The 17,179-nt window shown below is 43.2% G+C and overlaps 1 protein-coding gene across 1 annotated transcript in view; it reads right to left on the bottom strand.

Annotated features, from left to right (window-relative positions):
- The window catches only part of DEPTOR (DEP domain containing MTOR interacting protein), a 77,915-nt gene extending 74,356 nt beyond the window's left edge, over nucleotides 1–3,559 (bottom strand). Inside the window, exons 1-2 of the mRNA XM_054000922.1 lie at nucleotides 3,475–3,559; nucleotides 3,222–3,317 (exon numbers count right to left, since the gene is read on the bottom strand). Coding sequence (XP_053856897.1) covers nucleotides 3,222–3,307 — 86 coding nt within the window. The 5' untranslated portion in view covers nucleotides 3,308–3,317; nucleotides 3,475–3,559. The remainder of the gene's footprint in view (nucleotides 1–3,221; nucleotides 3,318–3,474) is intronic.
- Between the last annotated feature and the right edge of the window lie 13,620 nt (nucleotides 3,560–17,179).

The raw sequence follows: 17,179 nt of genomic DNA, 5'->3' as shown, positions 1-17,179 counted from the left end.
AGCTTACAGCCAGGTCATGCCCAGCTCAGCTTTCACCCTGCTCTTGTGAATCTCTTGCACGGCAACAGAAGCTGCCAAAGGGTCTGTGCTGGTGTGTCACACTGCTGAAATCTTCAGCTTTCCTTCACAGCTGTCAGCTTAATAATTTAAAGGCTCGTCAAGAGCCGAACTTCTAAGTCCTCACTTTAAAAGGTATGTTTCTATTAACCAAAAGTAAGAGGCATTTGCTCAGACAGCTACTGGGTATAGAGGCAAAGGACACTACTGGATATAAAAATTTACATCTGTCTAACATACATGTTATCTAACATACAGCTCTCATTTTTTTTTTCCATAAATCACCCCACCCATGGGCCAGGATTTACGTCACAGCTGTGCCAGCAGCCAAGTTCCTGGGTGCTAGCTGACATTGCACACATCAGGGCAGAGGCTCCTGACCTTGCAAAGGCAAAACACACATCACAAGCAACCAAGAGACAGGAACAAGGAGAAGGATAAAATTCTTTGTCCTACTCCTTTCCCTCCCCCAGCCACTGTGCACTTGTCTAGGGAGTGAAAGAGGGCATAGGGCTTCCATTCCCACCACAGGCACTGCCAGTGTGCAAAGCCAGGCTTGCCAAGGTGCTGCTCAGACAACTTTGACCCTCACTGCATCAGATCCCTGCCAGAGAGGGACAGACCTGCAACAGCCCATGGGAATGAGAGCTGTGAGGCAACTCTTGAGGCCGGAGCAAGACAGGCACCAGGAACTTCGAAAGGAATTTAAATCAAGCAGCTCTGGTAAGTATTTGAGTTTAGACACACATGCTGTTTGGTCTAGTACAAGAGTGCTTTAAATACCTCCACTTGGTTGGGTTTGTGTAAGTTACACCATGCTCACAGTTTCATTTTACACTTTTACTCCTCAGTTATGTGCTCATCTTGCATGCACTTTCACCCAAATACACACATAATCACCTGTCTGGCTGCATCAATCCCACTGGGGAATCTTGCAGTTGTAAGCATCCCTAAGAATAGAGTACAGTATGCTGTCTTGACTGCACGTGTGTGCTGGTTTTCTATCATCTGTTTGCCTGCCCCAAAGGCTGCTGATATAAACTGCCTTTGATCCTGAAAACACTCCACATTTTCATTTTGCATTACCAATTATACGCTTATCTTGGACAGGAAAAGGGAAACTTTAAATGCAGGGTTGGCAAAAACTTGTCTGCCAGCCATTCTTCTATCACTTATTTGTGGCTTTTACTGCCTGGAAAACTGAAGAATACAAATCCTTTGCACAGAATATCCCAACAGAGAAACAGAATGAAGTTAAGAAAAAATTGGGGGGAAGCAGGCAATTTTGGGTGCAGTTTCACAATACAGTTCCAGCTGATCCAATAGCTCACTGTTATCCAAACGGAAATTTTGTGTCTTCTCCACCACATCCACTTCTTCCTCCTGGCTCCACATTCCCAACACCTATTTTCTGTGGCTTCTGGAAGTCAGCAGATTAGAAAATTAATCTACACACCAAATCACCACATTGGGTCTACTTTCAAGAGGTCCAAGAAGTTACCTGAGCAGGCACAAAGAGGATATGGGACTACACTGCTGGGTAGTAGGAAAAGGGCCAGAAGAAGAGCAGATCTCCCTGTTCAGCAGCAGCCAGACATTATGCACATTGACTTGTTCATGAACTCCCAGTCCAAGCAGATCTAAGCCACTTCTTATAGATTCATGAAGGAATGTCCATAGGTAACTTCACAGGATAGGCAATAATTATTTTGTATCTGCAAATCATTTTGCCCAAAAAGATGACTGTGTTTCAATACCTTAATAAATAAAATGACAAATGTAATTCTTGATAACAACACTGATGAGCTGATTCTAGGAGCCTGATTTGATGACATTTCCCCAGTTTCTCCTTTGGGAAAGATTGCAAAGCTTTTGCTTTTACATTTAACTATGAGGTATACAGAAAGATTAATGTGATCCTTACAGAAATTTTGTATTAGCCTGAAATCTTCAACTTTCAGTAATATAAATTAGGAACAACAGAAATCTTATCTGACACTTGGATGCTCAACTCTGCACCAAATCCACCATGCAGGACCTGTGCCAGTGTACTCTGTCATCCTGAAGGCTACTTTGAAGTAAAAGTTCAAGCTTGAAGGAGGCACTGGTGTGTACTGCAGCCAGATCACCAAAATAACATTTCCTTGCCAAACAGGAGTATCACTGGTGTGCATCACAAAGTGGCACTTCTCCTTACTTCATGGATGCAAACAGTAACAGCATCTGTACTAGCAGCAATGATGGCATCTGCCAAAGCAGGGAACATTTCTATCACTTTTCAGTGTTTGTCTGGCATCTGAGAAAGAAGTTTTTTAAAAATTCAAGAAAAACTACTGGGAAAATATTTTTACTATCCCTTTCTAGTTACTTATATAACACATTATAGTGAGATTTTTCTTCCTGAATCACAAGATGGTCCATCACCAAACCGACATTATTAAAATTACTTTTTCTTCTCTGTACTGTATAGGTACAGCTGACATCCACAGCCAGCATACACCACAGAATTAAAAATTAACTGAGACAGGCATTTTTGTTCAAGACTCCTGTGCTGCTCACAACTCCAATCACACAGCACTGTTAATTGCTGCTGGCACTGACAGTAGGGATCCCCTTCCATCTGCTGGGACCAGCTGATGCAAAATAAAAACAGTCCCTTGGAGTGAGGCGCAGCTCTGCGGGGTCAGTGCCCGGCGCCGCTGCCAGTGCCGGCCGGGCTGTGCGGGAGCGCTGCCCTGCGCTCGCCTTGGCTCTCCATAGGGTGCTGAGACCCTTTATCTCTTACGGTTTCTTTGTGGTTTTTTATCTTTAAAGACGCCGCTCTCCTGCAGCGTTTGATGCCTTTAGTGACGCAGCAGCCTCTCCCCAGCCGCCTCGTGTTCCGCGCAGGGGAGCAGAGGTGCCCGCGGCAGAAGCCCCCCGTGCACTGCTTCACCTCCCCGGGCTCGCAGCGCCGGCTGCGGCCCCTCGTCCTCGTCGCTGCCGAAAGCGAGGCCGGAGCCCGGGGCCGCGATGGAAGCGGGGCAGGTGCTCCGGTGCAAAGAAAGTCCGCGGGGACAGACCCTCGCCCTCCGCCTCCCAAACCTCCCCCTCCCGCCGTCAGCGGGGCTGCTGCTGACCCCGGGTACGCGTCCCCGGCAAAGCGGGAGGAAGGCACCGCTTACCGGAGCTGCTCGCCGGTGAGCAGGACCTCGGCCATGTGCTCCAGCTCCGCCGCTTTCTGCTGCATGCTGCTCATGCCCTCCTCCATCGCCGCCGACCTGCGGGCACGGCACCGCCGGGTGAGGGGGGACCGGGACTCGCCGTCCCCCGGCCGCGCCGCCCCCGCCGGCAGCTCCGGGGCGCCTCCCGCCCGGCTCCGGAGCTCTTCGCGGGGGTGGCGGGCAGCGACAGCTACGTCCTGCCGCTCCGGCTCACCTGAGCGCCTCAGGTCACTTTTCCCCACGGCAGGCTCGGATCCCTCCCGCCGCTTCCCGTGTTATTGTGTCACTGGCAGGCGGAGAAACACATGGCTGCAGCCGCCGCGCCGCAGCCGGGCTCGCCGAGGCAGCAGCGGCCCCCCCCGGCTGTCACACGGCAGGGTCGGCGCTGCCCCCGCGGGAAGGGGCCGGCTCCCCGCCGGGGGCTGCGAGCCAAGCGGCTGCTGCCGCTGCCCTCCCCGCCAGCCCCGGCCCGGGAGGCAGAAAGCGGCCGCGCACGGGGGAGCGCAGCGCTCTATGCCCGTGGCTCCTTCCCGCGGGTGCAAAGTCCTGCGTCCTCCCTTCAGCGCGGGGCTGCCGGGAGAACGGGCTGCTCGGAGGAGCAATGAGCGCCGGAGAAGCGGATCCGACTGCGCGGGAGGAGATGCGACTGCTGCCCGATCAGGTAGTGCGGGCTGCGCCTTGGCAGTGATCCTTGGAGATGCAGCGCGGGGCAAGAAGTAGAAAGGGAGCTGGTGATCTGGTGTTTCAACCTCAAAAACTGTTACTTGCCCTCCTGCTGTCCACATTTCTGCTTATCTGCCACCCAGGCTCCAAACCCTGGTCCCCTGCTCACATCAACTCTTTGTCTCCAGGTGACAGAGGATGCAGAATTCTAGAGGGCAGAGGAACATTTTGTCTTGGAAACGGGAAATAAATTGCAAGGTCATGAACACTGTCAACATTTTTGATGGGGGAAAAAAATTCGCCCTTTTCCTTAAAAAAGTCCAGGAGGAGGTGTCTTCTGCAGTGGTCCAACCATGGTTTTCAATTGCAAACACATGCAATACCTTGACTGACTACTCATTGCCTTTATATCTGTCTGCTCATCCTCTGTGTGCATGGAAATTGTGTCTGCTAAAGTTCTTGCAATACTGTCATTGATTCAGAACCAAAATGATAGAACCACAAGAAAAACTAAGAAGGAATCAAGTGAACCTAGTAGTAACGAGAGTGCAGACAATGGGAAGAAGGTGTTGTTTGCATTGCCTATAGTAGCATTGTGGCATTTATTACCAAAGGTGGCTCTGGATGTAAAAGAATGGACTTGTAACAAAGGAGAAAAGCACTTGGAAAAGAAATCTGCATAGGGTTGCTAAGCAGACAGCAGCCACATCCAGATCAGGAAATTCTCTGTTCTAAAAATAATGGTCTCACAAGGCAAGCACTTGTGTGACATTTCATATGTGCTTTCCCTGCTGCTCCCTCCACATCTGCTTATAGCCACTGAGATGAACACAGGAGTAGATGGACCTTTGGTTCAATCCAGTAGAGTCCTTTTAGTGAGCACCTTTGTGGGTCTCCAAGAGCACTAGATGTCCATGAATGGCAAAGGGAGAAAAACACAACCTGCCTTCATTTCATTTGGGCCAGAGAGAGGGACACCTTAGGACTGTAAGCACTACAGCTTGAGATTACTTTCTGTAAATTTGGAAGACATGCATTTAACCTGAGTACTTGCAAACAGCCTCTAATTTCAGTCATACTGCAAGCATACAAAGTACAGATTCACAGAGCTGGAAACAAAAAGAGAATTGAAACAACCATCTCATCTGACCTTACCTTTAAGACAAAGAATGTACACAACAATTTTTATCAAGCACTTTATCACATGACTGAAAGAAAGACAATTTCAAGAGAATGTACATTGCACACCATTTCTGGGTAAATCCTTGGCTCTATCACCTGGGTTTGGCTGATTTCATCCATTCCCTGCTGCTAAAAGGAGAAACACTGTTCTTCCACGCTCTGGCAACACAATCTGCAATGTATCTTGTTAGTTTTCCCACTTTCAGGTTCTCTGCTTGCTGCAATTCAATTCACTAAACAGGCAGAAGAGTAACAGAAAGTGGAGAACCTTCTTCTGAGCTAGTAAGCAGAGCTGTGCAGATGGTTGCAGGGTGCAATGAGTGCCAGAGCTGACACCAAGGTAGAGTGGGCCTTAGCAGCTTGAAACAGGAACAAAAGAGGAGGAAGAGGGAGAAAAAGCTGTCTTCATGCAGTGACAAAGTATCGTGACAGGGTGCTTGTGGAACTGCAGCCTGAAATCCATATCCTTCCCTGTGCAGTTTTGCAGCTTGCAAAATGCAGGCCAGTGCAAATTCCTGTACTGGATTATTTAATGATTACAGGATTTCATGTTGGTCTTTGCACACTGATATCCCATTTGTAATTTGTTCCACATGTTCGCACTGAAATTTCTTACAGCTACAGTTATCCTGAGAGGAGGGAATTGGCTATCAGTCAGTCCAAGCCTGTCGTCCCCCAAAAAAGGGTAATGACATAACCTTGAAGGGTCACGTTGCAGGCAAGAGCCTGCAAAAAGCCGCACAAAATAACCTGGTAGGATGTTTGCAACTTGTTTTCAGATATAGGATCAATTTTAGAAGTTGGTGCCTATTTTAGATATGAATACCTGAGTTTTACTTTAGCATGGCTGAAGTTAAGTGAGATGGAGGTAGCTTGCCACCAGTAAGGTATTCCTCAGCCAAAAGCATGACAGATCTTTTAGCTGGAGCCCTGGGACACTTCAAAACTCATCCTCCACAACATCAGGAAAGTAACAAAAGCTGAATAAGTCTGCTAGAGAGTTGGTATCGCAGGTGTGAGGGGTAGCTCAAGTGTCTTCCAGTGACTTTTGATGACATTAGAGGCTCTCTGGCATGCAGGGAGGTATAAGGTGGTACACCTGAACCAGCAAGGTCACCATGTTCTGTGGAACCTCATGCATGAATAGGCACATTGTATTAGAGTTCTGGGTTTAGAACACATGTTAGTAAGTTGTATAAACTTTCTTATCTCATTTAGTAAATGCCCAAATGGTGAAACACTAGATGTTTACATAATGAAATACAAATATTGCTTTCACTGCTTTAAAGACTGTTGTATCTGTGGCCTACATTTTGACTCTATAAATTGATCTGTTAATTTGATAAATTAATTCTTTAGTCTCACTAGTCAATTTTCTGCAAGCTTACTTTAAGATAAGACATCCTCATGAAAGAATTATAAGTATTCATGTCTATACTTCTCATTTCTCCTACAGCATTGCTCTTAAGTCCCATATAAAATTGTTTGGTTTTCCCTTGCTGGGATGACTAGAACTTTTTAAACAGGAAAATGACATAGATGCAAAAGATGGTGAAGCACTTTAGGGACAAAAGGCATTAGCAGGTAAGTTGTTGGATGGTTGTGGGGTTTTTTTCCCTAACATCTTTTGTATAAGAGACAGCATTATGTAAACATGAAATTTAAAAATACTCGCTCACTCTCTTTGCTGAGAAAAGACAAGTACAAAATGGTTTTTGGCTTTTAAGTTGACCTTTTATCTAAGTAGCTCTTGCAACACTCATGGAAAATGAGTGTGCAAGTTTTTTCCTATATTCCCATGCTTACTTGAAAAGAGAGCTCCCTTGTCTTTGTGTTTCAACTGGTTGACTTCCTTAGCACTAGAGGCCTGGGAAGGGGCACCATAGGAACTACCAGGTATTGTCCAACCTCCCCTCCTCTTTTCAGGCTATGTACAATAGTGTTTCCCATACATGGAAGTGCACAGATTACATTCATTGCTGCTCTAAGTTTGAACCATTTAAGTTGTCTGATAGGGACTGGTCATAAGAATCAGTGCTTGTGTGATTCAAAGAATACATCTGGCCAAGCTAATTTTAGTCCTGTGATAAACCACAGGAAAGTTAGTAAGTTTTCAAAAAAAAAACAAAAAACAAAAAACAAAAAAAAAAAACAAAAAAAAAAAAAAAAAACCACAAACAAACAAACAAACAAAAACTCCCAAAAACAAGGATATGTGTTAAACTTCTCTTTTTCTATTCTTACATCCAAATTCTTGCAAAAGCCTCCATGATGAGATAAAAGAAGGAATTTTTCATAGTCTGTCCAACTTTTCAGCACTTAGAGTGAGAATCATATCTGTTTATATTCCTATATTTAATGTGCTACTGACCTGGTAGTTGTTGTAATAGTGAGCTGAAGTGCAGAGAAAAAGGCATTTTGATCCTGACATATACAGAGACAATCTGAAAGGGGTTTTCTAAGCCTGTCCCTACACAGCTTTTGCATTTTGCATTAAATATTCAAAGACTTACTAGGCCAGACAGAGGTAGCGAGATTTCTGTGCAGACTGACAGCTAAGGCATGACCAAGAGATGGGTACCTGCTTTAGTGCTTGCTCTTGTGAGCAGGTAAGTATTTTATAGAAACAAGCAGCTTCAATAAGAAAAAAGATCAGAAATTTGCATCAGACCAGTAACCCAAATAATTCCAGTCGACAGTATGCTCTGTTAAACCAGCATTTTGCACTACCCGATGCATGCTGCCCCCTACTTTATTATACCTGGAATATTTTCTAATTACTCTTATTTCATACATTTGTTTTCCAATGATTTCAAATTTTGAGCATCATAAAAATATTTAAAAGCCTAAAAGCACCTATAAACCTGTTGGAAACCTCAGGTTTATCTTTGAAAAAATTCATATGTATTTCCAGTAGTTCTTTTTGTTTGTTTGTTTTCTCTTTATTTTATTCTCTATTTTAACCAATGACAATTATGACCTTGTACAACTCCAGTTTCATCTATATCATGTGTTTCATCCGGGTCATAGTCCTAGACTTGTGTAATATCCAGCCTAATGTATGGACTGGGAGGTCTGAGTCAGCTGGGAAGTGTGACTAAGAGCTGAAAAGGAACTGCTTTCTAAACCACTTCTCACATGTGAAGACAACACCTTCTAGCTTCTGTGGTAAAAGCCAGCTTCTTAAGCCAGCCCCCAGCCACCTCTGTGCTAATGCACCCTGATGTCTGGCCACAAGATATAAAATGTTTGCTTAAAGCACTGTGGCTTGAACTGGCGGTTTGACACCGAGTTGTGATCAGCCCTGAGCACTCAGGCATGGGTTGGTTTTCTTGTTCTCTGGGACACAACACCCAAGAGTAGAGCTTCAGTCTAAGACACCTTAGTGTCCTTTGCTATCTATTTCTGCTTCTCAGAAATGGCAAGTTTCTGTTGACTGTTTCTCTTTCCACGCTGCCCACGATGGAGCATACTCTGCCCTAGGGCACCTGGCTCTTTGTTTTCTACGGTGAGCATCACAGTCATAGGATGTGGGGTAGGTGGTGGGTGCAAGCGTGCAGGGTGCATGTCTCAGGGGATATGTGGTCCTGGTGGCAGCAACAGAGGCAAGCAGTTTGACAGAGTCCAAACAGCTGCGTCTATGAGGCACAGAATCATAGGCCACCTCCCAGGCTGATGAGGCTTCACCATTGTCTCTGTCCTTCGCCACATCCTACCCTGTAATTCATTAGGTGAGGCTGTGGGGCACACGGAGACATCCCGTGCCTGAGAAACACCCGCCAGCAAAGCTGCTCCTCTGGCTCACAGAGCTCACTGGAGCAGCAGCAGCACAGCACATTGACAAAGTGCCACCGCTGCTAAGGGACATCGGCAACGCGACAGCTCCACTGGGATAATCACCACAGCAGCTACGCTGCCTCGCCTGACTCGGGTCCATGTCCGCATAAAGAAATGTTGCCAGTGTTTAATCGCTCTGCCACCCTGTGGCCCTTTCAAGAATTTAAGTATGAAAACGCCAATTAGAAAATTGTAGTGAATCTATGCTCCACAAAACAAAAAGACTGTTAAATTAAGCTAATTTTATAAAGGAATAATCTTTAGACAATACAATCTTTGCACACAATTAAAAACACAAACATATTTGACTCCACCATTAATTTCCCTCCCCAATGAAAACCAAAAATAACTGCCCAATCTAGTAAAAATGAAGAAGTCAGTAAAACACTGGATAATTCAATATTCTTTTTAAGGAAGGCACTTTGCAAGTATTTGTCTGGGACTTCCTGGGTTCTCAAAGTATTTCTGGATGTCCTACAGTACTGAAGCCAAGAGATTAACTCAGAAGAACATGATTCTAAAATAAATCAGAATCTACATTGTGCTGAGATATAGCAAAATGATCGGCTATGACCAGTTCCTCTTTTGAACTAAAGAAAAGGTATCTTCAGTGCTACTGAGAACCAGAATTCTTTAATGGAGAAAGAGTTCTTCTGCAGCTCTGCATCAGGGTAACTGGATACCAAGAAACTGTTGGAAGAAGGCACCAAAGACATAAATGGGATGAAACAGAACAGTATCAAGGTTCTCTCATACAACCAAATTCAGGTTTCTTGAAATAGGCAACCTGGTAAACAATATTGCCAAGGGCTGAACTGTAGTGGGAACACTGTTCTGCTCTCAACAGCTCAGCAGAAAAAAGGCATGTAAAAATCAGTCTGTAGTTGTTGAGTCCAAGAAGAAAATTTCACCAAGGTGCATTCCCACTGGGAAAAAGGGTGAAATGAGGATAAAAAGGTCCAGGAAGTACAGAGAACATTTAGAACATAAGTAAGACTTGAGCTGGAGAAAACAGGGAAATAAGCTGGAACAGCAGCAATCAAGCTATTGTGAGGGAAGAGATGGAAGGAATAAATGTTCTTTGTGAAATCCCTCAGAGTTTCTCCCTGTATTATGCTGGCTTCACAGCAACTGTCAGAGAGACAAGCCCTTCCTTCCCTATCTGCACTGACTTCTGTCTCTGGAGAGGAACCCTCCAAGTTGCCACTGTTAAAGAAGTCTGATATAGACACACATATAGAAAACTCAGATATAGACATCTGATATAGAAAAAACATATACAGACATCTGATACAGAAAAAACAGATACAGACATCTGATATAGAAAACTCACCCCTAAGCATCTCAGAAAGCCCGCTTACTGCACATCCCCACTGTGGAATAGATCAACTACACTTGTATTTCTTCTGTAACACAATTTGGCAGACCCCAGTGTGCACTCCCCCAGGAATGGAACCTGCATAGAATTTTTAATTAAAGCTTTTGAAGTTTTTTAATTGCCTTTGATGTTTCCCTCATTCAAATCATTCAATTTTGGAGGAAAACTCATTTAGCTCTCTGAAGATGGGCTTAAAGGGCAGTATTTTGTCTCATGCCTCACACAGGATCTCTTCTAAAGCAGCTCATGATGACAGCAGCCTCATTATCCACTTACCAAGCAATTTCCCAGGTTGAGGCAATTCTGGTAGATAAGTCTGTGTCAAAACTGATGACCCAGTCTCCAACACTTAGGCAGGAGAAGGTGAGAGGACAAGAATCTCTCCTAACTGTACAGGCAGTGAACTTTTCTGAGTCAACAGTGACTGGGGATCTAAAAAGCTAAAATATCCAGCGAATAGAAAATTACTTGTGTTATCCTGGTTATAGCCTACCACAATATGTCAAATATATCTCAAGACATTGACAACCCTTTTGATACACTTACTACTGTTCATTACTCACAGAGTTGTAAAAAAAAATTGAGATACTAGTTGACACAGTAATTACAATGGAAAAATGTTTGTCCTCTTAACAAACTCCAGTATTCAGCAGCAAGGAAAAAAAAAAGTTTAGCATCTTCACAGAATATCAAGAATATAATGGACATGAGATGCTTTAGGCATAGGCCCTACTACCTTATGAGGGGGGGTAGATAGAAATCTTCAGAACAAAATGTTTCCAGCAGAGATACCTGCAGAGTTTTTCCATTTTCATTTGAGGCTAAAAATGGTATGGGATTAGAAGGGCTTCTAAGTATATTGAGGAGCAGGATGGGAAGGGTATAGCCTGCTCATCTAACATTTCTCTATCAGGAAGAAAGTTGAGAATGACAAAATTGAGTGAAATGGTAATTCTTGGATGGTTACAGCCCGAGATTGCATTATTCATCATGACTGAGAGTGAAACTAGAAGGCCCTACAAGCAGAAGCATGAGAAACACCTAGAATGTAATAGAATCAGATATTTGTTCTGCAGCTCATTCCAGCATTAGATTTGTTGGACATAATTTTTATGATGTTTCATTTGTATTAATGTTTCCCATGTAAGGCTTCTGCTCCCTTTGTTATATGAGCTTTTCCCATATGGGCTTCTTCTCATTTAAGTTTTCATCTTGTCATTTTTCACTGTCATTTTCCTGTGCCACTCTATTCCTCCATTGTATTCTCTCTACAAATAAAATACTTGATGCATTTTCCTCTTTGGGTTTTTAAAAATATTTTGCATTAATTTGATTAATCTATTTATTTATTTTAGATTCATACAGAAAGTGTAAGTACGTAGTTTGCTGGGATATATGTGTTGTATATATCCCCAGCAATGACTTAAAAATTAATAATAAACTAAAAACCACCCACTCTCTGAGGTTACTGCTATGCAGACAGCATCTAATCAAGAAGCGAGATGATGGGATAACTTGCCAGATGACACATACTGGTATTTAGATTGTCAGTATTAATAAGGTCTGCAGACTGAAATTAGCCACAAAATTCTCTACACAGTATTAAAAAAAACTACATTTATTTGTATTTATCTCATGTAACATCTCAATATTAATAGTAACACTGTTTTAAATATCTCTAACAGCAGGTGTTTTATGTGATTAAATTTTAGGGCCTGCAGTATAGTATTGCTGCTAATTTTCCCAACTAGCACAATCATCTGAGTCTGAATTACAGGCTTTGCTGTGGTAGAAGCACTCTGGAGATCTACCCAGAAAATTATGTACAGGGAGCAAAAGATTTTAATGTTATACTCATGCATGAATTACCATGGCTGCCTGACATGTATTCTAAATTTAAAAGGGTCCCTTTAATTATTACATTATTGAAAAAAACAGCTTGCTCTTTCATGCCAATGTGAACAAAGATCACAGCACCTTCCCCCACTCACTGCACCAGTGTTAATACTGTAAGGACATGCTGTGCAGCAGTGAATGTCCTGGCTGACTGGCTGAGACTGGGAGAAGCTCTGAATGTAGGCTGGATACCAGCTTACTCAGGTTTACCCCACCTTATCTTCAAATCAATGTTGCATGCCTTTGTTTGCAATTACACATGCAGTCTCTGCAAAGAAATAACATAGCAACGAAACAGGTCTCTAATTGCTGGTTGTCTCATAAGCATTGAGCATCTGGGTTCTTGCTTGTTACAACAGTGTGCAGTGACATTCTCAAAGTCATTTCCAAATTGTCTTGATCGTGCTTGAGCTCTGACTATTTGGTGTATGCTTTCCAGCTTTGTGGTTGACTGTTTCTTCTCCAGTATTTCCAGGCCAGAACCAATTATATGCCACCAAGATACTCCAAGCTATTGTATGGTTTACATGAATATTTAGGTTTAGTTACAGCTGTTTATTTTCTCCTAATTTGAATATATGTGTTTTGCGTCTCCCTGGTGGCCTGTTAAGACTGACAACACAGCCTTGGCTGAGGTAGCAATGAGCTATCTGGTTATTCTACTAATTGGCTGAAATTTTCTCTGCATCTTCGACTCATTAGCTCCTGCTTTGTGGTACTTTTCTGGCTGACATCATCAGGTATGATGGTTTTACTGAGGTACAGTAATACAAATGAACCAATGTCTGCAACATGGAATATGCAAGCTGCTGTTTTGCTATTTTACATTTCAGTACAAAAAAAAAAAAAAGTTTAAAAAAATTAAAGTATGTCTCAATAACCAACTCCAGTGGAGGGCAGAAGAGTGTGTGCTGTGGTGATTTAGGGGGTCTGAATTTATTTAGGATCCTGAGTTATGACTAAAACCTGAATATTGTGATTTACAGAGACAGGCACGTCTTTATGAACTCGTTTAATTCTTCTGTGGATCACAGTAATTTTGACTTTCACCATATCTCCCAAGTTTCTCAATGTGTTGCATAGAAATTTATTCTCTCCTCTTACCCATTACTTTCTGTTTTTTCATCAGTAATCCCTAGTTCTCATATTTAAGACAGACTAGACAACCATTATTCGGGATAGGTGTGCACCATGGATTTATACAATGGTATGATGTTTTCTGTTTGGTCTTTTCTCTTTCTTGTTTTCCTAGGAAGGAAATGTAACACAGTCATTGTAGACAGTCATTCTCCCAGTGTCTCACGGGAGTCTGCAATGTACTGAAAGAGCATTCAGAGGTCTAACCCCAGTCACACCTAGAGCTTTGGTGGTCACCTTCTGTACTGAAACACAATGAGCACATCCTACGGCAGGTATTTCTAGACAATGAGAAAATGTCATTTAATGAGTGAAAATGTAACACACATGCTAATTTTACATATTGCAGATGGCATTCCAGCTGAAAAAAGAAACCCTTGAATTAGGGTTTATGAGGCTTTAATCAAAACGAGCCTCTCTTTTGGAATAATCTCCAAGAATTGTAACTGTGAATTGTGTAATTATCATTGAGCTGATAATGTGTTGCTATATTCAACTTTGGCACTGTGTCAGTTTTTCCAGTGCTGGCTTTATCTTTTTTAAATTATTTTCTCCGCTACCTCTGTTGTACTTTGAAGGACATCTGTAAATTTCAAGTGCGTACATCTTTGTCATTTGAACACCCCATTTCATGTAGCTCTATTTTTCTCACTACATTTTACTGTAGAGTTCCCAAGCACTTGAATGGCAATCACACTGGGAAGTCATCCTCCTAATGACTAGAACCTAGTTATTAGGTGCAGCAGTAGTGCAGCACTACCATGCACTGTTATTTCCCAGTTCATCATTCTCTGTTTCAGTTGTGGAACTTTGGAGTTGTTTATTTGTAACAGATGCCTTTTATTAATTTAACAGTTCACATCCCTGATTTTTGAGTTCTGGGAGAGATTAAATAGGCCAAGGTCTTCAAAGGCAAGACTACAAAAATCTTCAATGATCCTTTTTTTGTTTGCTAACTTCACTCAACGATCGTCAACCATATTCCATTAACACTAATTTCCATTAACATTTGTCAATTGAAAAACTATGTCAAAGCTTATCTTACTTGAGGCCTGACTTCATTCCTGCCCTGTCCCCAGCCCAGCTGAGGTTATTTGGCAGTTATGCTGACAGGTATGTACACCTTATACCTCACACTCAGAGCTGCACGCTCACAGCAGCCACTTAAAGCCTCCAATGGGCACCTGGGTGGACTGATAGCGGTTGGTGATAAGTTAAGTCAGGATGGCTGAAGTTACTGCTTCCTCAACTCTTGCTTCCATCTTCCTACAGGTGAAGTTCACCCCTGCTTATACCATGATGTTATATGCTCCTCACCCCTGACAGTTTCAGTCCACCAGACGAGCTCAAGCTGAAAACAGAACTAATTTATTCTATAGCAACTCCAAAGTAAATAAATAACCTCACAGCATCAATATAAAATAATTTCAGGGTCCTACAAAGCTCTCTTGCCGTATCATGCATTTCCTTACAAATTGACAGCAGCATTGATAGTTCATCTCATTTTCTCTGCAATTCAAATTCATTAAATGATTCATCCATGTTTCAAGAAACTAAGTTCTTGAGTTCCTAGACAAACCTGTTTTTGTCAGATCACTGCTCTAAAGCAACTTCAGTGAAAATAGATACATAATACCAGTTGTTTCCTGAGAAATGAGAATCTCTATAGATTTATGGCAATGTGTTTGGTGATACGTCAGTTGGCTTCTGCCTCTTAGAATGGATCAGAGCAGCATTCCTCCAAGTAGGGGTTTCAATATATCATCCAGCCACTGATTTTTACCAAAATTCCAGGAAATTTACATGCCAAGTTTGCTTGACCTTGAACAACAACTTCCAGGGATAAACGAGGGACAGGCAGAGAAAGATGGCAGACAGTAAAAGCACATATATTTAAGTTCTGAAATTTATAATATAAAAAAAGCATCTTGAACCAGAACTACCAGGATAAGCAAAACTGATTAGAAAAATAAATAACTACTACAAATGTTCCTGACCACAGATCAATGCCAACTCCTGAATAACATCCAGTGATTTCATTACTATTGAGTTTCTGTTACATAGCAGATCTCTTAAGGTACAAACTCCATGAACCCATGCCTTCGATTCAGTCTCTTGGCTATACCAGAACTTTTTATTTCATTGAATGAAAAGTAGAAAGAAGAAGGAGGTATGCAAGGTCATTGGAAAATTGCACAAACTAAGGTATAAATTAAAGCCAGCACAAATAAGCTCAGTAACTATTTCTGTTGCTGTCCGGTTGCAGCCACAGTATGGAGCTCTCCCGGCTAGCACACTCCCTATGGCCGGAGAGCACAACAGGAGGGGCTGCCCCCAGATCTCTCCTGAGACCTCTAGGGTGGCAGTGCTCACAGGGAGTTGCTGCTCCTGTGGCTGGCTGTGGCGTGGGTAGCACAGCTCCGAAGCAGGAATGAAGGGCAGAGACAAAGAAATAGGAAGGGGCCACTCATATCAATTCCAAGGTACTTTATTCCCCAGAAAGGTCCAGGGACAAGCAAGCACAGGAAAGGGGGGGGCAGCACATTTTAAAGTAGAGAGGGTATGAGGGGGGTGGAAGCAACTCACATCCAATGGGGAAGCACTGGGGGAGGAGAACACAACCGGGGTAATCCGATGAAGGCAGCACAGGGGAGGGAGCAGGCTTAACAGTCCAATGGTGTGCTGGGGAAAGGGCAACAGACAGGGAACTTTCCAGAACAAACAGGGTGTGTTCTACTTGACAGGCAGGGGGCAGTGAACTGGGGATTTACAGGGACTTATAAGGAAGCAAGGGAGGTACAAAGGAGGGACTGGGGAGGCTGACATAGGGACTGACAGGCACTTGGTGGGAAGATATTAAACAAGTTAGGGCTAAACCATTAGGGGGACAGAATAGGGTACATGGGACAAACCATTATAAACTCATTAACAGAAAACAATTGTAAAACAACAAACCACCACATATTTCAACACTTACTTGGTAAAAAGTGGTTTTCTGGTTTACTTGAGAGGTGTGCATGATTAAATTTACATTAAATCAAAATGTAAGTCTCAAGTAAGGGTATACACATATCAGTGTGCACCTACGCATTAGTAGAAACTAGCCAAAGTTGGAGTGTCTCTGGTTTCCCGTGTGCACAATGATGGTATTTCCACCTTCCAATAACTGAAATAAAACATGAAAACATGACCGATGTCTGAGTCTTTGAACAAGCCACTGCATATGTGTTGTGACAGAGGTAACTGCCTAATAACTTCAGCCAAAGTTTTCTCCAAGGCCAACTGCCCCACTGGCAGCACTCAGACACCACCTTCTGAAGACAGAAGATGCCTGACTCAGTCACATACAACAACAGCTGGTCTCTGCCAGGCTGGGACTGAACCAAGCCAGCTCCACCCCATCAGCTCCTGCTTTTGGTTCCCACATAATAGGGGTTATGACCTCCTCATCTGGGTCATTTGGTACAGACTTTTACCAAGCACAGAGGTATTCTGCAAGTGGTTAGATATAACTTAGGACCACTGAGTGACTATTTGTTAGCTGATACACACAGCAGGCAGCTAGGGCTAACACACTACCAGGCTGAGTGTTACTATGACCTGCAGCAAAAAATCAGTGACTGTCTGAGCAGTCAGTTGTCCTGGACGAGGCAGGGAAGAAGCATCCTGTGCTGCTCCTTGCAGATCCCACTGCTGTTTAGCTGCTTTGTTCTGAGCCTCCGTTTCTGTTTTCTTCTTATGGTTTAAGGATGTCAATATACTTCCCTTTGAATCTCTGAGCTGCAGACTATTTCCATTGCAATAATTGCCCATGCCTGTGGTTTCC

This window comes from Vidua macroura, chromosome 1, assembly GCF_024509145.1.
Source record: "Vidua macroura isolate BioBank_ID:100142 chromosome 1, ASM2450914v1, whole genome shotgun sequence".
NCBI lineage: Eukaryota > Metazoa > Chordata > Aves > Passeriformes > Viduidae > Vidua > Vidua macroura.
Note: the sequence above shows the minus strand (reverse complement) of the source record. Positions and strands in the feature narration are given on the sequence as shown.